Source organism: Kryptolebias marmoratus, linkage group LG20 (assembly GCF_001649575.2).
Source record: "Kryptolebias marmoratus isolate JLee-2015 linkage group LG20, ASM164957v2, whole genome shotgun sequence".
In the NCBI taxonomy this organism is placed as follows: Eukaryota; Metazoa; Chordata; class Actinopteri; order Cyprinodontiformes; family Rivulidae; genus Kryptolebias; species Kryptolebias marmoratus.
In genome coordinates, this window is record NC_051449.1 from 24,013,380 (window position 1) to 24,033,560 (window position 20,181).

A 20,181-nucleotide genomic window follows, 5' to 3' on the forward strand; every position below is an offset into this window, starting at 1 on the left:
CCCCCCCCCCAAAAAAATAAAATAAAATATATATATTACTAAGACGGACATGAAGTGTCTGTCCACGAGTGGTTGTAGAGTTGGTCTATTTTATTTAATGTGTGATTATGTGATTTACAAACAAATTGAAGTACAAACTTAAGGAAGCAAAATGTTTCAGGCTCTCCAGCACAAAAATAACAAACAAAGACACCTTTTCTAAAAAAAAAAAAAAAAACAAAAAAAACTACAATGCCTAAGTTCCCTGGCTGCTCATAAAACAAAAGAAAACTGGTTAAATGAAATGGCAGATAACACCTATAGTGCTTCCAGTGTAACAACAACTAAATTAAGAAAACATTGATTATGGCAAAATCAAAATAGTTTTTCAGTATGTACCGAATCCTTGTGGAACTTTTTTTTTAAAAACGATGTTCTACAACATGTTTATAGCGCAGCAGGTCATGTGACTGTTCCAGTCTGTTTTCCATTACATCAACAACTGTTTCTAAATGATAGCAGAATGAAATTCAGTGAAACTCAAACAAAAATTTGGTAATCTTATCATCTTGTTTACAATACAAATGATAGATAAAATACATCATACAAAATGAAAATATGTATATTCTTTATATGTGAAATATGTCCCCACCTGATTGGCGTTAATTTATTTCCAGACATTAAAAAATATCTTGAAGCTCTTTTAACCTGCAATGCATTTGCAACGTCTTCCCTAATTTAACTGATTGTCTCATACTAAGTGTGGGATTGGAGTGGATTGATATTGATGTAGAAGGGGTAGAAAGCATCTCAATCCTATTTTTGTTAAACAGATTGTTTTTCTGAATAAACATACCAAAATGTACAGAAACACACCCTACCTGTACAGACTGATTCTAATAAAATAGTACATTTTTTTCTCATTCTGTTACAACTAATGTACATTGAGTCAGTTTGTCTTGTGAACATTTTTAAGTGCACAGCCCCCATATCCCCAGGGACGCTAAGCAGCTGATTAGTTTGATTATGGCTTGGGCTGATTATGATTGGCTTGTAAAATTCAGAATAGAATTTAAAATCTTCAAATCAGTGCACTTTGCTTTTAGGCTGCAGGTTTACTTGTGGTTCCTAGAGTTTCTAGAATAGGAGGCAGAGCTTTCAGTTCTCAGACTCCTCTCTTGTGGAACAAACTTCCAGTTTTAATCTGTGAGGCTGACGCCCTGTCTACTTTTAAGACTAGGTGTAAGGCTTTTTTTTTTTGATAAATCTTACAGTTAGGGTTGGCTTAGGTTTCCTGATCTATCCCTTAGACTGCTGTAGGATAAACTATCCATATTTCCTTACGCTGCTGCTGTCTTCACTCTCTGTACTTTCCATGTTTGTATTTGTGATTATTGCTGTCCCTAGCTTGCATTTTTCTCCTAAAAAAACTCCTACCGACCTAATCCTGTCTTTGTCTGTGCCTCTTTGTTGTTCTCTCAATTCCTACTTGCCTGAGGCAAATGGCCACTCATCCTTTCGTGGTTCTGCTAGTTTTTTTCCCTACAATTCCTTAACCTGCTGCTCAAGATAGGTGCAATGAAGTACAGATTCAACACAATCTGCTTGCTTTGTTAGACAGACAACTTTTACTAATTGGCATTTCATAATGTATTGTGTATGAATATATCCTATTATAATAAGAACTGAATGAACTCTAACTGTTTTTTTTTGTTTGGTGCTCTAAGATGACCTTTGTTGTATATTGGTGCTATATCTTTAATTCAAAATTTTTAAAAGGGGTAACTTGACAATATATAAATTATAAGATGGTTCCAAAAGAGAGGAGCTTGATTAGTGAAAGATCTTTTTTTTACTTATATAAATTTTAAGAAGTTGTTATTTAGATAACTACTATCTTTAACAGCTGTTTGGACAGACAGGAAATACACAGACTTTCCAGGTTTAGTGCTACCACCCTAATATTGTACGGCAACAAAATAACATTTCTGTACCTGTACCTTGATGTTTTATTTAGCTGTGTTATACACATGTTGCTTAATCTATTACTGTTCATTCCCTGGCAGGTACTTGAAGACATAGACAAATGGGGTATTGACATCTTTAAGGTTTCAGAGTATTCAGGGAATCATCCACTAACGGTCACAATGTACACAATCTTTCAGGTAACACAACACAACAGAAGTTACAGTAAAAGTTAAAATATTTGTTGTGGTGAAAGTGCACAAAGAATTGAATGCATGCCTCAACATCTTCACATGCTTGATTATTGACCGATTTTTATCTTGTCTGTAAATACTTTATGGTGTATTGTCTGTTTTGCTGCTACAGGAACGTGACTTGCTGAAGTCCTTCAAGATTCCTGCAGATATTTTCATCAATTTTATGATGACATTGGAGGATCATTACCATGCTGATGTGGCTTACCACAACAACATTCATGCTGCAGATGTAGTCCAGTCTACAAATGTGCTGCTGTCCACACCGGCACTGGAGGTAGTCATTCCAGTCTAATAAAGAAAGCGGACACAAATGTTAACATCACTGTATTTAGGTCCAAAGTACTTAAAAAAAAAAAAAAAGCACGACTGAACTTCCATTTTTGTTTCTCGGAGATGCTGAACTTCTCATCAGATAACAAGTGACAAGAAAGGAAGTCCAGTTGATGTTTATTCAAATCATTTAGATTGTCCTGGATAACCAAGAATGTACAGCAACATATTGAGTTTGAGGAACAGGATCTGTCCCTTGTCAGACTGAGTACCAAGGCACACTCATATTGATTGTCCTCTTCTGTGTTTCCAAGGCTGTGTTTACTGATCTGGAGATCCTTGCTGCACTGTTTGCTGCTGCTATCCATGATGTTGATCACCCTGGAGTTTCTAACCAATTTCTCATCAACACCAGTGAGTTTGCACTGTTCCACAAGGGCTATGTAAATGTGCTGCGATAGTGTATATGGATAAGGTATCTGTAAATACATACTTGTTCAGAAAGAGGTACTGTATGGATCATGTTCAAGTGGCTTACAGTGCTGTGTTTACACTCTGCTCCTTCAGACTCAGAACTTGCCCTGATGTACAATGACGTGTCTGTGCTGGAGAATCATCACTTGGCTGTGGGCTTTAAGCTTCTGCAGGAAGATAACTGTGACATTTTTCAGAACCTGAGCAAAAAACAGAGACAGTCACTACGTAAAATGGTCATTGACATGGTAAGATCTCTTTACAGCTCTGTTTAATAAATGTTGTTTCTGTGAGTTTGGTTAGCCAAATCTGATTGAATTTGGTTGTTGCTCTTGCAGGTGCTGGCCACTGATATGTCTAAACACATGAACCTATTAGCAGACCTAAAAACCATGGTGGAGACAAAGAAAGTCACCAGTCTTGGTGTTCTGCTTCTGGACAACTATTCTGATCGCATACAGGTGAGAAATTATTTTATACAAAATATAATTTTTGAAAACAATACATAATACATTTTGATACATACCAGGCACTTACTGGATAGTGGTACTTAGCTGGTATGTACCAGATATGTATCCAGTACTTGCCAAGTACATACATGTAACTCTACGGTTACTTACCTAGCACTTACTGGTTATTTACCCAGTGTGTTATGCACCTGGTATGTACCTAATAAGTACCAAGTACCTACACGGTATGTACTGTTTTTAAAAACAACCATTTAATTTATCCCTGTCTGACACTAAATCAAGCTAAACCTTTTCTGATTTAGGTTAATCAAGATTCCCAAAATTATTTATGTATGTCAAATACCCAAATATCAATTTTTGTTTTTTTAACTTTAAAGTCATAAATTTACATTCATTTTCTTAGTATTTGGTAGCATTGCCTTTAAACTGTATGACTTGGATCAAATGTTTTAGATTTTCTTTCTCTGGCTTCTCACAATAGTATGCTGGAACTTTGTTTCATTCCCCTGACAGAACTGGTTTGTAGGACTCCTTGTTCACACACACCTTTTCAGCTCTGCCCACAACTTTTCTATGGGATTGTGATCAGAGCTGTGTGATGGCCACTGCAAAACATTAACTTTGTTGTCCTTAAGCCACTTTGTAACTAATTTGGCAGTATGCTACGGGTCACTGTCCATTTGTGAGACCCACTTGTGCCCAAGATCCTGGCTGATGTCTTAAGATGCTGCTTCAGTATTCCAACATAATGTTCTTTCCTCATCATCCCATCTATTTCGTGAAGCACTCCAGTTCCTCATGCAGCAAAACATGCTGCCATCCCCATACTTCACAGTTTAGATGGTGGAAGTTTCCCTCTTTTTCCTCCAAATGTAACAATGGTCATGATGGCCAAACAGTTTAGTTTTAATGTCATTAGAACCACAGGACATGTCTCTAAAAATAAAGGTCTTTGTCCCTGTGTGATGTTGCTATTGTTGCTTTCAAAGTAATGGCATTTTCCTTCTTCCTCTCTGAGTGGCCTTTCAGTCCATTTTGGTACAGGACTCCTTTACACTGTGGGTAATGACATGCTTTGACCAGCTTCAGCAGCATCTTCACAAGGTCTTTTGTGTTTGCTTTAGGGTTAATACACACATTTCACAAAAAAAATGTTTATTTAGAAAACAAGGAATCCCTTCCTTAATGGTATGATGGCAGGACATTCCTATGGTGTTTTATTTGCGTATACCGTATTTTCCACAATATAGGGCACACTGGATTATAAGGCGCACTGTCAATGAATTATCCATTTTCCAACTTTTGTTGTATATAGGGAGCACCGGACTATAAGGCGCATTAAGCGAAACAAAACAGCCCCCTGTCTTTTCAGAGAATACTGCACCGACATAAGCGTCCAACTCTTGTTCAGGTCCGTGCGTGGGACCTCTCTTTGATAATTCAGGCATTTTACAAATAGAAGTATTTTTGGGAATCGTAACTGACCTAAAATAGAAAAGATTTAATGTAATTTAAAGTCAAAAAGTAAAAGTGAAAAAAATGGTTATATGCTTTTATACAGTGTATGTAAATATCTGGTTTTAAATGTAATGTGTATGTACCTGGTACTAACCACATATGTACTGGGTATTTAGTGGGTAAATATCATGTATTTACTTGGTAAGTACTAGTTATGTACCCGGTATTTACATTGTACTTATTGGGTACTCACCTGGTTTTTTCCAGTCTCTTACCTAGTACATACCTAATCACCAGTGTTTTTACCTGGAAATTACTGGGTACTTACTTGGTACCTATTCAGTATGTACCCAGTAATTTCCTGGTATATGCTGGGTACATACCAGGGACATATCTTGATATTAGCGGGTGTTTATCTAGTACATACTTGAAATGTACCTAGTACTAACCTGATACATAACAGGTTTTTACCTGGTATGTACATGGTGCATACTAGGAATTTACCTGGTAGGTACTTACCTGATACATACAGTACCTGGTACTTACTGGGTATTTACCAGGTACTTACCTGGTCCCTAAAGGGTGCATACTTGGAATTTTTTATTACATTGATAAATCTCATGTATATTTATTTTTTGGGTATTCACTACAGGTTCTTCAGAACATGGTCCACTGTGCAGACCTGAGTAACCCCACAAAACCTCTTGAATTGTACCGTAAGTGGACAGATCGCATCATGGTGGAATTTTTCACTCAGGGAGACAGGGAGAGAGACAGGGGAATGGAGATTAGTCCCATGTGTGACAAACAGAATGCGTCCATAGAGAAGAACCAGGTACAGAATAATATCACAAATAAACAATAAAAAAAAATTCTACAGACCAAAACACTTGTCTTATCTCTTTCAGGTGGGTTTCATTGACTACATTGTTCATCCTCTATGGGAGACGTGGGCTGACCTTGTACATCCTGATGCTCAGGAGATCTTGGACATGTTAGAGGACAACAGAGAGTGGTACCAGAGCACAATTCCCCATAGCCCTTCACCCAGTCCAGAGAGCCAGGAGGAAGAAGCCCTCCTGCAAGATGCTTCAGCACCTGGTGGAGTTAGTGGCTCTGTTACGGCTGAAAGGTTTCAGTTTGTGCTGGCTTTAGCAGAAGAAGGCAAGACTGACACAGGGAACTTGCCTGAAGAAGATAAGGCCCACAGAAGTGGATGTGATTCAGTGTCTGCAACGACTCGACTGCTCAACAAAACCCTCACCTCTGACTCTGGCAGGACGTTTTCTTTAGACTCTGAGAAGGATGTGGCAGAAGACAGAAGAACAGAGCAAGAAAGCCATCTTGGGGTACCACGCTTCAGGCTTGGCACATAATGTTTATTTGGGCCTTGTTGGTTTAATTCATATTGGTTTTGGTGCCTTGATCTCTATCACTACCTTTCCCCCACTCCAAAAAGACACTAAACAGAACAGTGTTCCAATGAGACTCAAGGTTGAGGTGTAAAGGAGTGCCTACAGGTGTGTGTGGCTTTAAAAACGCCTTCAGTTTTACATAACAGTAACCTGCACTGGAGACAGATAAACAGGCTGAGTCACTGTTCTTTCTCTGACTTGACCACTGTGTTCTGTTTTCATTCACCCAAACTTTGGATAAATTGACAAAGAATATCTTTCCACCAATTAGCCAAAGAGGTATTAATTAAAAACAGAAGTGTGTACTTCCTAGAGAAATTGACAAAGTGATAAATTATTATAAATAAAAAGTCAACCAAGCTGTTTTTTGTTTTTGTCAGGCAGATACAAGGATAACGTTATGTTTGTTGTTTTGTTTTTTGTTTTGTTTTTTGTTTTTTTCATTGTTATTTTATCTCATTACACTAAATGAAGATCCTTTTGATACAAAAGACTTGAAAGCTGGTGAAGCAAAGTAAAGAAAGAAAAAGCAAAAGAATTATGATTTGATGCAAGACAAAGAACATTTTAAATGTAGTAAATATTGTGTGTCACTTGATCACGGTTGTAAAGATACTCCAACAACTCAAGTTGGAGTGTCTTTACAAAAAGGCATTTTAATTGTTTCAGTCATTTTTTAGCTTAAATGTTATTACTGAGCTGGCACTACATATTGTTTCAATGTATTCTCTTTCAGATTTTATAATCCTAAAATAAGATACTGTCATTTACAAAACTGTGCAGTGTTGGGAGGCCCAGGAACAGCAACTCAGGTTGAGCATGTGGCGCCTCCCAGTGTCTACAAATGAAAATGAATGTTCTGGGATAAAGGTGAAGGACTGGCAAAGTTTTCCTCAGTTAGGAAATGTCAGTTATTTTCTCTTTTTATGTTTTTTTTTTTAATTATTTGAAGACCTACAATTTTTATTTTGTTTGTTTTGGGGTCATCAATTCGATCAGGTTGTCTTAGTAGTTTAGCTCTAATCAGGTTTGTCCCCAGATATAGCTCTAATTATGTTTAAGGGCTTTAAGCCAAAACATAGGCACATTGACAGCTGCTGAATGTGATAAAGTTATTAGCTCAAAGGTGATTCAAAAGCTTACCGAGAGAACAACTTCAACTGCATTTCTGACATTCAAATTCATTTTTGTTACTACTCAGGTTGAAACGGTGTACATCTTCAAACATCTACTCAGATAAATGATCTGTAAAAGTAAATAACCCAGAGACAGCTGTTAAGTGACAAAAAGTTACCAGCTAATTTTAAAACTAAATGAGAGAACAGCTTCAACTGATTTTATCATTATTTTCAAATCCATTTCTGTTACTACGCCTCACTGAAACTATGCCTTTTTTGGATTGCTCCTTGTATAAATGATTTGACCAAAATACAGTAAAAAAATTGTAATGGTAGAAAACACCCAGTGGGTTACCAAGAGACAGCTGTCTGTACTAGAATTTTTTCTCTTTTTTCCTCTTATTGATCAATATTTACCCTTCACAGGGACATAGTCAATGACAAATTAAATGCCAAGCAAACATGACACAACCATGACTGTAATTTCCATTTTGCCACTGGCTACTTTCCATCAACAACTGACAAAGATGGATGATTGTACTGCCCTGTGTGCCAACCTGACCTTTGTGTCTATGTTCCATTTTTTTAACTCTTGTCTAAAAAACTGAAACAAATATTGTCTTAAAATCGTGATGTTCTTGTCTTTTTGTTTCTTTGTTTTTGGAAAACCAAAGGCACTTTGAATGGTACTTGTACAGTTCTGCACTTGATGAAGTCTAATATGACAATGCCTTTTTTTTCTTTTTTTTTGTTGATGATGAATATTCTGGGGGTTGAATTGCAAGGGCCGGACCACTACAGCAGTTGTTTTTTATGAGTGATTGTACACTGAATTATTATTATTAACACTGAATTATGGTGAAATGCACAAGACTGATTGCAGAATTTAAAACAGTTTATGGAGTATTTACAAAACTTAGCTTGTGGTAAACCTTGTTTAATTTTATTGTGATAAAGTAGTAAATTATGTTTCAACGTGTAAATGAATGACAAGTTTTTTTAGATCTTATTTTTGAACTTTAATTTATTTTTTTAAACAATGTGTTACATCTGACATTCTTTTTGTACCTATGAACAGCACCAAAATAAGTAGTTACTCAAGGGTGCCTTCACCAGTGAGAACTCCACTGTAACCAGCACTACATGCTGTTTCTAACAGGTTGATATTGTACATTGTCCTCTCAGTAATTCATGTGCAATTTCACAATAACATAGCTTTTTTTTCTCTCTGATTTTTTTAAACCCTGCAAAAAACCTGTTAGAGAAACTCTCTTGGTTTATAGCTGAGTGACAGATTTTTCTTCTCGGTTTTCTGAATGGTCTCTTTCCTGACTTTCTCTCTTTTTCACTGACTTTACCAGAATCTTCCTAAAACTTCCTGCAGCGTACAGTATGTGCTAATCTGAGACTTCTTCAGTTCAGAATGAGAATGTGAACGTACAGTAATCCTGGACCAGTAGATCTGATGTTAGTGATTTTCTGAATATGAATATAATGAGACATTGCAGCTTTGACAATCCAAACTATACCATTTAACTGAAGGTGTGTGAGTCCTCTTTCCAATTACAACCATAAGACTGTATTGTCAATAAACCAGAAACACTTCTCTGCGCTTTTGTGTAAATAATTGAACAGAGAACAATATTAACCATTAACAAGTTCTCGACCTATTCAACCTTGTTCAAGTTGTGTTTCCATTAAATAACAAGTAATGGCATTCAGCTTTTACTGCAGACTGCACTATTTTCCTACAGAATCTTAATCTATAGTCATTATAGTCTACTTTGGAAAAAAGAAAGATTAAAAGATTTTTATTTCTGTTCAGACATCCCCAGATATAAAACAGTTAGCCAACACCAATAAAAAAATTCACTAATTTTAAGTTTTTATTCTCAAATAAAACAATTGATAAAACAAACCCAATGTAAACATACGCCAGTTTATTTATTACTTTTTGTGTACATTACTTTAGTAGAATACACTCAATATTCTGCAAATTAACTTTTCGAACCAATCCAATTCAAGACTGCCCCCACAGACAACTTACCTTGAAAAACACAAAGTGGCTATAATTCAGTCACATAAAGACAGAAAAGGAGCTGAAAATACCTTGGTGGCGCATGATCCTCGGATTTGTGCCTCCTGGTCGTAAACATGACACCTTATCTATTGTGATAAAATTTGGTGTGGTATTAGCTAAGACTCATTAATAACACATACTCTGAGTGCTAACAGATAGCACAAAGTGTTTGTTTAAAACTTTGGCATTAATTGTTGGAGGTGACCGTGTTTGTTTGGTAAAATATCTTATGAAACACTGAACAGATTTTAATGAAACTTTCAGAAAATAACTATTGGATGGATCTCTGAAACTGCTTAATTCTTAGAGTCAAACTAATTCAAGATGGTTGTCACAGCTAATTGACACTAACTGACAAAAACAGGTATAACTCATTGAATTTTAAAATACTGAGCTATAATTTCATGTGGTAGTAGCTGAGAGTCATTTACAGCACGTTCAGAGTGTGACATCTTATGATATCACATAACGCTATTTTCAAAGTTTGACCAAAATGGCCACAAGTTTGTCATTTCTTATCTAAAGATTTTCTTTGCCTTAAAAACACTGCTTTGCATTCTTGAGAAAATGCATATAACCCACTGCTTTTATGCTAGAATTTCAGATGACGATCATCTTATGTTGAGAAATGACAGAGTTGTAGTTCTTTTGGTCAAACCTTGAAAACATTATGTGCATTAAGTAGAATCTCGTGAGATATTGTAGGATGTCACACTCAGAGTGTGGGTTGTGAATGACTCAACTACTCCCAAACCCAATTTCAGAAACATATCTGTAAAACTGTATAAATTATATGCAGAGAAATTTTGCTAATAGATAGACCCACGCACACACATTTTTACCCGCCTTTCCCCTCTTTGCGGCAGACAATAGTAATGTTTTTGTAAATATTTTTCCATTCAAATCGCTATTTAAAAAAAGAAATACAATCTGCCTTAAATAAGGCGGGGTTTGTAAGGATGACTCATCTACGCCTCTGCTCTGATTGGACAAGGTTCCTGCCAATCACTCTTACGCTCTGCAGGTGGACAGGGGCTCTGTATAAGCGGCTGCAGTGAAGCTGAAGGAAAAACAGATTTCATGGTAAACCCTGTGCTTATTTGTCATCGTGGAGCCGAGTTAATTAGCAACAGATATACGGTAGATTACTGATCTGGTTACGAGCTCAGTAATTTAGAATAAAACTTGAATTATAAAGAAGCAAGAGTAACCTTCATTTGACATAGATAGCTGGGATGCTTAGCTAGCGCATGCTGTTCAGTTTAAATAACTGTAGCAGTGCTGTCTTGGTTTTAAATGGAGAGATGCTAGTATTGCTGCATGCATTTCCCAACCCTTAATACGGCTTTCATATCAGTGTTCCGTCTAATAAAACTAGCTCAGACGTTATTATGTTTAATGACATGTTACAGAAGATACATACATAAATCTCGTGGGTATTCTAAAGCAAACTTAAACCGTAAAGCTAAAGACCGGACAGTATATCGGTATGGCTTAGGTTGGTTAAAGTGGTTTAGCACTGTTCTCAAAAAACACTTTTGAGTCTTATGCACAGTGAGTGATGTGGCCAGCTATAGCGGGCTGGCCAGCCCAGAGCACCGCCGTGGCTCCTTGGATGAGAGGATAGTCAGTTTAGCCAGTACTTAGCCTGTTAAGCCCTGGTACTTCCGCCAGTTTAACTAGAGAAGCGCTGGAACGTCCACTGACGGCTCCAGGTGAGATTTTTGGCAGCCATCTTGAGAAGACCTTTGCGTAGCACTCTGTGCTGTTTACTTGTGGAAGCCGCACATTGTTATCGCCTCGTGCGTGGTGTGTGGTGTGTCATGACCAAATGCTGTAATCATTACAACCATACCAGAACAGAATTGCACTTTAAAAAATTTAATTTCAATATGAAGTACTTTACAAGTCTGACCAGAGCTCTGCTACCAGTGTATGTAGGCATTTTCAGTTAGACTGAACTTACGAGAGGATAGAAACTTGGGGTGGTTGATATAAAAAAAATATTAAATCACCTTTTTAACAGTAAAGTAACATTTACATTGTATTGCAATTTTTACATTGATTTTTAATAGTTGATTTTTTTAACAGTTTTGCAAGTAGTGCACTGTTTTCCAATTGGTATCTGCAACATTTGAATTTTGTAATACAGGACAAGTGTATTCAACACTACTTTGAGTATGCTTTCTTTGCATACCGGTCAGAACACTACAAATCTGTCCCACTTGATTCTGGATTAAAAAAAGTGCAGAATCTAAGTAAAGTGGTAGTTCTACAAAATTACTTATGCTTCTGAAAGGTATAAATTTAAAAAAGTATTACAATAGTGTTCAATTTATCACTTTAGCTCAGATATGTTTTGAATTATGAAGTATTGTCTGTTGGCTTATTCATACAAAAGGCATTTTTTTTCATGGTTTATGATTCTCACCAATGACATGTAAAGTCTTGTTATTTATAGTGCTGGCCCTGATAATTATAATAATTATTGGCAAAAAATTTTACTTTTTCACTGAGTTTAGTGTTTTTTTAAATTTGATATATATGGTCTGCTGCCATGCTCATGTTGCAACACAAAGGTCCTGCCAATATGGCAGCTATAATTTTCATCTTGCTAACATAAATTGCATAGGGGCTGGTCGTTTCAGTTTTTCTCTAGTTCAATTGACCGCTCTGTTATCTGCTATGAGATGGAGGTGTGTGTTCGTTATCTGGCCAGCAAGAAGCTGAACTACTCCAGCTTCTGAATGAGTACAGTGTTTGATTGTAATGGAGACCATTTTGACCTTGTGCAGACAGTACTATCATTATTTTATCCCATCACAGGTGTTTATTCTGGGGTGCCACCAAGGAGGAGCCAAAGGGGCCAGTGGCCACCCCTATAAATTTGTTGGCCCTCCTTGGCCAGACAGACTTGCCCTTCTCAGGACTCCTGAGCTTTTGTTTGTTTTATGTTATTGTTTTACTGTTTGTGATTAGTATGACACTATAAACCTTAAAAAAACAATCACTTTAAGGAATTCATTATCAGCTCAGTGTAATAAACTAGTTGTGTTAACCTGTAAAGCATGGACAATACAAATATTTGTGGTGGTGAGTGGGCGATGGGATCCACTGAAAGGAGACCCCAAAGTAAGGTTCTGCTTAAACTCACAAACATTCAGATTCCAGACAGGAAATCCTGTAAAACCCAGCACTACCATACATGACTTTAGAGTAAACAAACATGGCCGAAAAGTTACAAGTTACATCAATTGCGGTATCAATTTCGGTCCAACTCCTCTCCTTGTCATTTCGGTTATGATATGCCATAGATGAAATGTTGAACAAACGTTCAGGTTGTTGCAACAGATCAACGAGTCAGTCCTCCCTCTCCGATGTCCACTGGACTTTCGGTTGCACCATGTCAGCTGGTTTTAGTTTTGGAATCCCACCCATGCTTATGTTACCGCACTTTCTGAATGGCTACCTGTCACATTCAACGGGCTGCGTTCTCGTTCGTCCTCGGGGGAACGCCACACACGTAGCAATATCCGGCCAAAACAATCCACAATGTTGAATATAATATCCCTGATTTTAGATTGGAGCAGTCCCAATGACCTTCCAAGCGAACCAGATCACTCTTAACACACCACACACTGCAGGAATATCGCTTAAGAGTCATCCCAATAATTGGGGTATTCTAAGATTGTCGGAAGGGGGAAATTGGGACAAAATCAGCATAAAAATGTTGCTGTGTGTGCTGTGCTCATACCACTTACCTTTTGCCACTTTTTTTGGCCCTGTTCCAACTTTTTTGGAGCTGTATTGCCACCATCAAATTCAAAGTTACCCTTTTTCCCTAAAAAAAAAAGTAAAATCAAGACAATTTTTTTGTTTCAACATTTAATGTTTACTATCTTTCATTGTGAATAAAATATGGGTTTATGAGATTGATAAATCATTGCATTCTGTTTTATTTACATTTACAGAACATCTCACTTTTTTAGCATTGGGGTAGTATTGTTCTTCTTGACATTGCTGTATATGATTGGTGGATTTAACCATTCAATTGACTCTATTTTATTAAGAATTAACTGTTTTCTTAAAAATGTCACTTACATCTGTTTGACCTCTATTTCTGCATAGATGGCGTCAGCAAATGCCACATATGGACAGAAGGAGTCCTCAGACCAGAACTTTGATTACATGTTTAAAATCCTCATCATTGGTAACAGCAGCGTGGGAAAAACGTCCTTCCTCTTCCGCTATGCAGATGATTCGTTTACACCAGCCTTTGTCAGCACGGTGGGCATCGACTTCAAGGTCAAAACCATTTACAGAAACGACAAGAGGATAAAGCTGCAGATCTGGGTAAGAATTCAGGTTTGAGGTTTTAAGTACACCATTTTTTGTAAAATTCAGAGGTTTGAAATGAGTGAAAAAAAAATGTGTGGAGATATTTTAAGTATGATGAATCACTCCAGGGTTTCCCCCAGAAAAGAGGCTAAGCCTGGTGGTAGGTGGCTGTCTGCCAGCGGATCGCCGGCCAATCGCCGGCCAAGCTCCGGCCAACCATGATTTAGAAAAAATAAAATGATTAAAGTTCACAGGAAAGTTGAAAATATGGCTATTTATTATGTGATATTGTAAGATATTTCTGTCAAATATTTACACAACTACAGCTTTACAAAAAAGCACTTTTGAAATTGTAGCAACTACCAAATTTCACCTTTTTTAGTTGCATCGGGGTGCGGGAAATCCAGGTTCTAACGAGCTCCAAAAAGTAAATGTCCAGACTGGGAGATAAGTTTGGGGAAACTCCCATTTATTATACAAGTTGAATATTAAATGAGATCCAAAATCCAGAGTGGCAGTCTATGGTTGCATGTAAAACAGATGGCAATTATGATGACATATGGGAATGATAGAGACTAACCAGCAAACAACAGAGAGTAAAAACGGTAAAAACTATATGATCTTCCCCTACCCCCCTTGCTAGCGCCCTCTCACCCTAACACTTATATATCTCTGTCCCCAGTGGTCAAGCAAAACATAGCTTAAAGTGTAAACCCACATGCAAACCAAACACTGTTAACAAATGAAACTGAACTATCAAAAGCCAAATAAAACAAACCCAAACTATGCCCAAACACCAAATGGCTACAAATGGATCCTATAGAAATACATTTTTAAACAAAAATACAATTAAAATAAATACAAATTGTTTGCACCTAATTTGAATCCTAATTTAAGTCACATTTACAAATAAATTAAAATAACACAAATGAAAAAGTGTAAACAAAGCACCAACACACGTGTTAAGTCCCCTTAGCTTAGTCTAGGAGTAGAGAAGGGGGCTAACATAAATTCTGACAGCGACAGTGAGGAGGCGGTTTGGCAGTTAAGATGTTTTATGTTACACCATGTTATTTAATACAGTTCAGACTGTTAAACTTCAGGGAGAGCTCAAGCCAACATAACAAACAAAACAGCCCTACCAAAAAGTAAAAGTAAACTTACTTAAAGCCGCAGAAAGCAAAAATACAAACCTACAAGATAACCTTCCTAACAAGCACAAAAACAGGAGAAAACTGAGAATAAACAAAAAGGCAGCTCTCCTCAAAAGCGAGGTATTCCGTCAGATTTTGGTATAACCAAGCATGGAGAACTCCATGGACTACAGCTTGGTATAGCCAACCCATGCTTCAGAAGATAGTTCACTTCCTCTTTCATCAATTCCCTCTTGGTCATGTTCACACGATAAGCATGTTGCTTAACAGGTGCTGCTTTCCCAACATTGATATCATCACTGTAGTATGTGACAGGATATCACCAAAGAGTTGTGGATGAGTATCTATAAGAACTTTATTGTCTAATCTCTGTTCATAGGTCAGGTGAGAGAGATATGTGGACATCTTAGACAGTACCTCAGGGTTGAGCATCAATGAATAACAACAGAGAACTCTGAAAAACAGAGAGATGTTTTACTGTACTGTGCTTTTTGTGGCACAGGCTGCATGTTGAATCACTACATGGAACAACAAAACAAAGCATATCTAATGCTGAATTTACTGTAATTTTACTGTTAAGCAAGGATAAATTAGCACACATCATATTATTATTTTCACTAAGTACGAAACAAACTTGTAAAACCACCCGCTGAATTTTGGCTCAACTAACCATTGTGGTCTATAAACACTCCTTTTTATCGGCTGCAAAAGTAATCTCCTTCCATGAACCGATTGATTATCTTTGTGATCTCTCATAGAGGAAGCATATAAATGCTGATACAAGTGAATTATAAGGACTTCATTGTATACAATCCAATATTTCTCATAAGTGAAATGATCTAAATTGAACTGGTGATGTGGACATCAATCTGGCTCCTTGCACCAACTGTTAGACTTGGTGTTAGAACTGCCTGATTATGGAAAATAATCATAAAAAAATCATAATCACAACTGTTTTGATCAAAATAGTAATCATGGTTACTGAAAACAATTACTTGTTAAGTTTAAAAACATTGCATCTATTGTACTTTAAAGAAAGTGAATTGCCTTAAATTAGATGTTTGTTTTAGTTGTTCCTGATAAAGTTCAAATTTATTAACTGACAAAGTATTTATTAAAATGTAGGCTACGATAGAAAATAATAATCATAAATCATTAAAATCAGCAATATAGTTCATTTCCACTACATTGTAGGACTGTATAAAATCTGTTTTTTCCTCCTAAATTCTGTTTTATAATGTAATGACAACTTTTTATCTAAACAATGTGTTTTATTACACAGTGGACTAAACAAATTGCAATAATTAAATGGGACAATATTCAAAATTGAAAAATTTCAATAAAAATTAGGCAACAACTATGCCAAAAATGCCCAATACTTTATTGGCTAAAAATCTGCTTTGAAAAAATTTATAATAAATAAAAATAATGGCAATAAATAAAAAAGTAATATTAATAATAAAAGGCCCTTTTTGTCCTTTGTTTTTTAAAAGTACAGTTCCTCACGTTTCACAGGAGAGTCTTAAAACATTTCTTTCTTCTGTGAAAGTGCTTCACATATTAACTTAAAATGTATTCTATTTCATATGTTTTACAATAAATACAGTGTAAACCTGTTGTATTTGTCTTCTGTTTGACTCACTGATGAAGATGATGATGATGCAGCCACTCATAAATGTTTTGCTGACAGTATTTTTTATCCTCTAAAGTTCAGCTGCATTTTTCAGCTACACAGAGTTAGCAGGCTTTAACTGAGATATAATCACGTTTTAAAAAAGCTTCATCTAAAAAGGGTGCAGCTTGATTATTATTTGGAAAAGTGTCACTGGGGTTTATTCCAACTAAACAACTTGATGAAAAAATAAAAAAAATCCTCAAACAAAAATCACAGGCAAGTCAGAAGGACATTCATCTCATTGAAGTATTTATTTTTCTTCTTCCAAAAACGGGGAAAACACCTGACTTCCCTACAAGTTCACTGGAAAGACCACAATCCTTCTTCTTTGTGACCACCTTACTCACTCTCTGACTCCTCAATGCTAGGCAGCACCAGTTAAATCTATAGGTCGGGGTTGTCAAACTCCAGGCCTCGAGGGCCGCTGTCCTGGGAGTTTTAGGTTTTTCTGCTCCAACACACTAGATTCAAATGGTTAATTTACCTCCTCACCAAATCATCAAGTTCTCCAGGAGATTGGCAACAAGTCATCTATTTGAATCAGGTGTTTTAAAGCAAGAACACATTTAAAACATGCAGGAGAGTGGCCCCCGAGGAATGGAGTTTGACACCCCTGCTATAGCTCCTCCCACCAAGCATAACATTTCTTTTAAAAACATTTGATTTAAATATATTTTTAATAATTTAGTTCACTCTCTCTTTTTTCCAAAACCATGTAAATAAACTAAAAATAATAACAAAACAACAAAAAAAAAATTAACACAAAATCACATGATCATAAAAACATCATATTTCACAAAATGTATGCTTTCCTGAACCCTCAAGTGTACACCCTTTGTTGTTCTAAGCCAGTGACAAAAAGACATTGTAATGAACTTTAATGGCAAGATACAAATTAACAAACGGTAAAGGATTGAAGTATGACATGACTGTGTATACAGTGGTGTGTGTTCTGACTGTAAGGTGCTCTTTGTGTATCTGTGAGTATGCACCTTACAGACATAAACTATGGTGTGATAGAACTGTGCTGATTACAGTTTGACGGAGTGACAGGGATGCTCTGTCAAAAAGTGGAAGAGTTTGCTGAAGTGGTGAGGATCTACAGCTCAGCTCTCTTTTTCTCTGTTTTGTTTCGTGACTTTTGTTTCATGACAGAACTTATGAAAAGGTTTTCCTCCAAATCACACACATCATTTAGATGTTGTCAGTTCTGCTTATAACTTAGTGCTTGGTGCTAATAATTTTGAGCTGTCATACTCTGACCTCTTCAGTTTCCACAATCACTTTAATAGCCTGAAGCATGCTTAGCCCATGCTGTATCACATGACCCTGCAACCACTTGCTTTTACACAGGACTGCAGAAGAATTGGGTAATGCTCTTGAGACTTTGGCTGCCTGTTAACAATTAAAAGTGTGCTCAGCCACAAATTCTTTTTAGGTACTGGGCAAGTTTTTTTTGTTGTTGTTGTTGTCACACTCATACTCTTCTGACCAACGCTCTAAATACACTTTTAATAATCTTTAACAAATCATTGTTTTTATCTGTCTGCGTAGGACACTGCTGGGCAGGAGCGCTATAGGACAATCACCACAGCCTACTACAGAGGAGCCATGGGCTTCATTCTTATGTATGACATCACCAATGAGGAGTCTTTCAACGCTGTGCAAGACTGGTAAGAAACAACACAGTGTGTGCAAACAAGGATGAAAACTTGTTAAAGGGATATTCTGGTTATACTTGATGTCCTGTCAAATAGTTATCAGTAGTTGTCATCAGTCATAGAGCACAAAGTGTGGAGAAAAGGGCAGAAGGCCTAATCCTGGCTAAGCAAACAGCTGGCCAAACAAGGGCTTGTTTTTTTTCAATTGGTTTTTAGGCTTACAGAAAAGTCATACTGGTATGAAAGAATGCTGCATTAGCTAGTACTAAAGGTCTACACCAGGAGTAGGCAATCCTGGTCCTCGAGGGCCACTATTTTGCATGTTTTACTTGTTTCACTGCTCCAACACACTTGATTCAGTGGTTAAATTTAAACTTAACACTGAAATTGTTTTATTAAACATCTCTGTCCAAATCTGCCAACTCACATACATTTTGTTTCACTAAAACAATTACTGATGTACGTAAAAAGTCCCTGACGCCTTGTGATTTTAGGTAGTGCTCCACTGAACACCATCCAGCATCTATTATAATAAGCACAAAAAAACAAGGGATGACGAACTAGACCAAATGGACCAAATCAGAGCTGGATTTGTTTCCAACTGCCATTAAAAACTAACAAAGAGATTACTGTATTTATTATGTGTAAAAACAACACCAACAGAGTTATCTAGCTACATTGTTATGATAAAGTTATCAAATAGGGACAAAAAGAGTGACACAGAGGATGGATAAAGAGCTGAGCATGGAGCGATTAAAAACACACTGAGTGTTTTTAACACAAATATCTGGACGCAGTTTGCACTTTGTAGCTAAACTGGATATTACAGACTAATTTATTGAAACACATAAAGCCATTCACGATGCAGGATAGTCTTAAACCTGAGGTAACGTTTTAAACATGAAAGAAAGTCGTCTGATAGGAGAGATGGTAAGGAGGCGGTATAAGCTGTCTGAAAACATAACAGCACTGAACACAGTTGGAGCTGAGGTTTATCTTTAAAACAACTTTATCTGCATGCTGAAGTCAAAAGAAGGTCTGTGTAAATGGCTGTGAGTAAAACAGGTCACTAGCAGTGTAGTGGAAATGCTATGCAGCCTTTGTTATTATTAGATATATTAGAGTCCTCTGACTTCTTCATTTGACCCAAAATGCATCAGTTGTATTTGTGCCTGGTCACCTATATTCTGCTGTTTGACATCAGATAGTAAGGATCAGGATAAATTAGTCCTTTAATCAACTATTGGTTAGTAGAGAATACTGCTGGTCAGTGAGAGGCAGAGAGGAGCAGCTCACATCGAGTTCATTACAAAAATAGATGTACAGCAGAGTAGAAGTAGCAAATGTGTATTTCGTATAAGTGTCAAAGAACCTGCTTGTTAAGTAACTATTACATGTGCTTTGACCTTAGAAGCCTCTGACGATTGAGGAGTGTAACCCAAACACTGGCACTGACAGTAAAGAGCTTGTTTTATTAAAGATACTTGTTTTAACGCGGGTCACCGGGGCCCCACTCTGGAGCCAGGCCTGGAGGTGGGGAACGTTGGCGAGCGCCTGGTGGCCGGGCTTTAACCCATGGAGCCCGGCCGGGCACAGCCCGAAGAGGATACGTGGGTCCCCCTTCCCATGGGCTCACCAGCTATGGGAGGGGCCAAAGGGGTCGGGTGCAATGTGAAGGCGGGGACCTTGGCCTTGAAGCTGGCTCTTGGGACGTGGAATGTCACCTCTCTGGTGGGGAAGAAGCCTGAGCTGGTGTGTGAGGTTGAGAGGTTCCAGCTAGAAATAGTCGGGCTCACCTTAACGCACGGCTCTGGCTCTGGAACCAGTCTCCTTGAGAGGGGTTGGACACTCTTTCACTCTGGAGTTG

General features: G+C 37.2%; 2 protein-coding genes across 9 annotated transcripts in view; both read left to right on the forward strand.

The window, feature by feature from the left end:
• Positions 1-9,012, forward strand: part of LOC108244848 (cAMP-specific 3',5'-cyclic phosphodiesterase 4D-like) — an 83,618-nt gene extending 74,606 nt beyond the window's left edge. For all 8 annotated transcript variants that reach the window (XM_037981945.1, XM_037981947.1, XM_037981948.1 and 5 more), the window contains 7 exons: positions 2,046-2,144; positions 2,311-2,475; positions 2,786-2,885; positions 3,039-3,193; positions 3,284-3,406; positions 5,526-5,708; positions 5,782-9,012. In XM_037981945.1, coding sequence (XP_037837873.1) covers positions 2,046-2,144; positions 2,311-2,475; positions 2,786-2,885; positions 3,039-3,193; positions 3,284-3,406; positions 5,526-5,708; positions 5,782-6,249 — 1,293 coding nt within the window. In that variant the 3' untranslated portion in view covers positions 6,250-9,012. The remainder of the gene's footprint in view (positions 1-2,045; positions 2,145-2,310; positions 2,476-2,785; positions 2,886-3,038; positions 3,194-3,283; positions 3,407-5,525; positions 5,709-5,781) is intronic.
• A 1,450-nt stretch (positions 9,013-10,462) lies between these two features.
• Positions 10,463-20,181, forward strand: part of rab3aa (RAB3A, member RAS oncogene family, a) — a 22,876-nt gene continuing 13,157 nt past the window's right edge. The window contains exons 1-3 of the mRNA XM_017431360.3: positions 10,463-10,569; positions 13,615-13,839; positions 18,208-18,326. Of these exons, the coding sequence (XP_017286849.1) occupies positions 10,567-10,569; positions 13,615-13,839; positions 18,208-18,326 (347 nt within the window). The 5' untranslated portion in view covers positions 10,463-10,566. The remainder of the gene's footprint in view (positions 10,570-13,614; positions 13,840-18,207; positions 18,327-20,181) is intronic.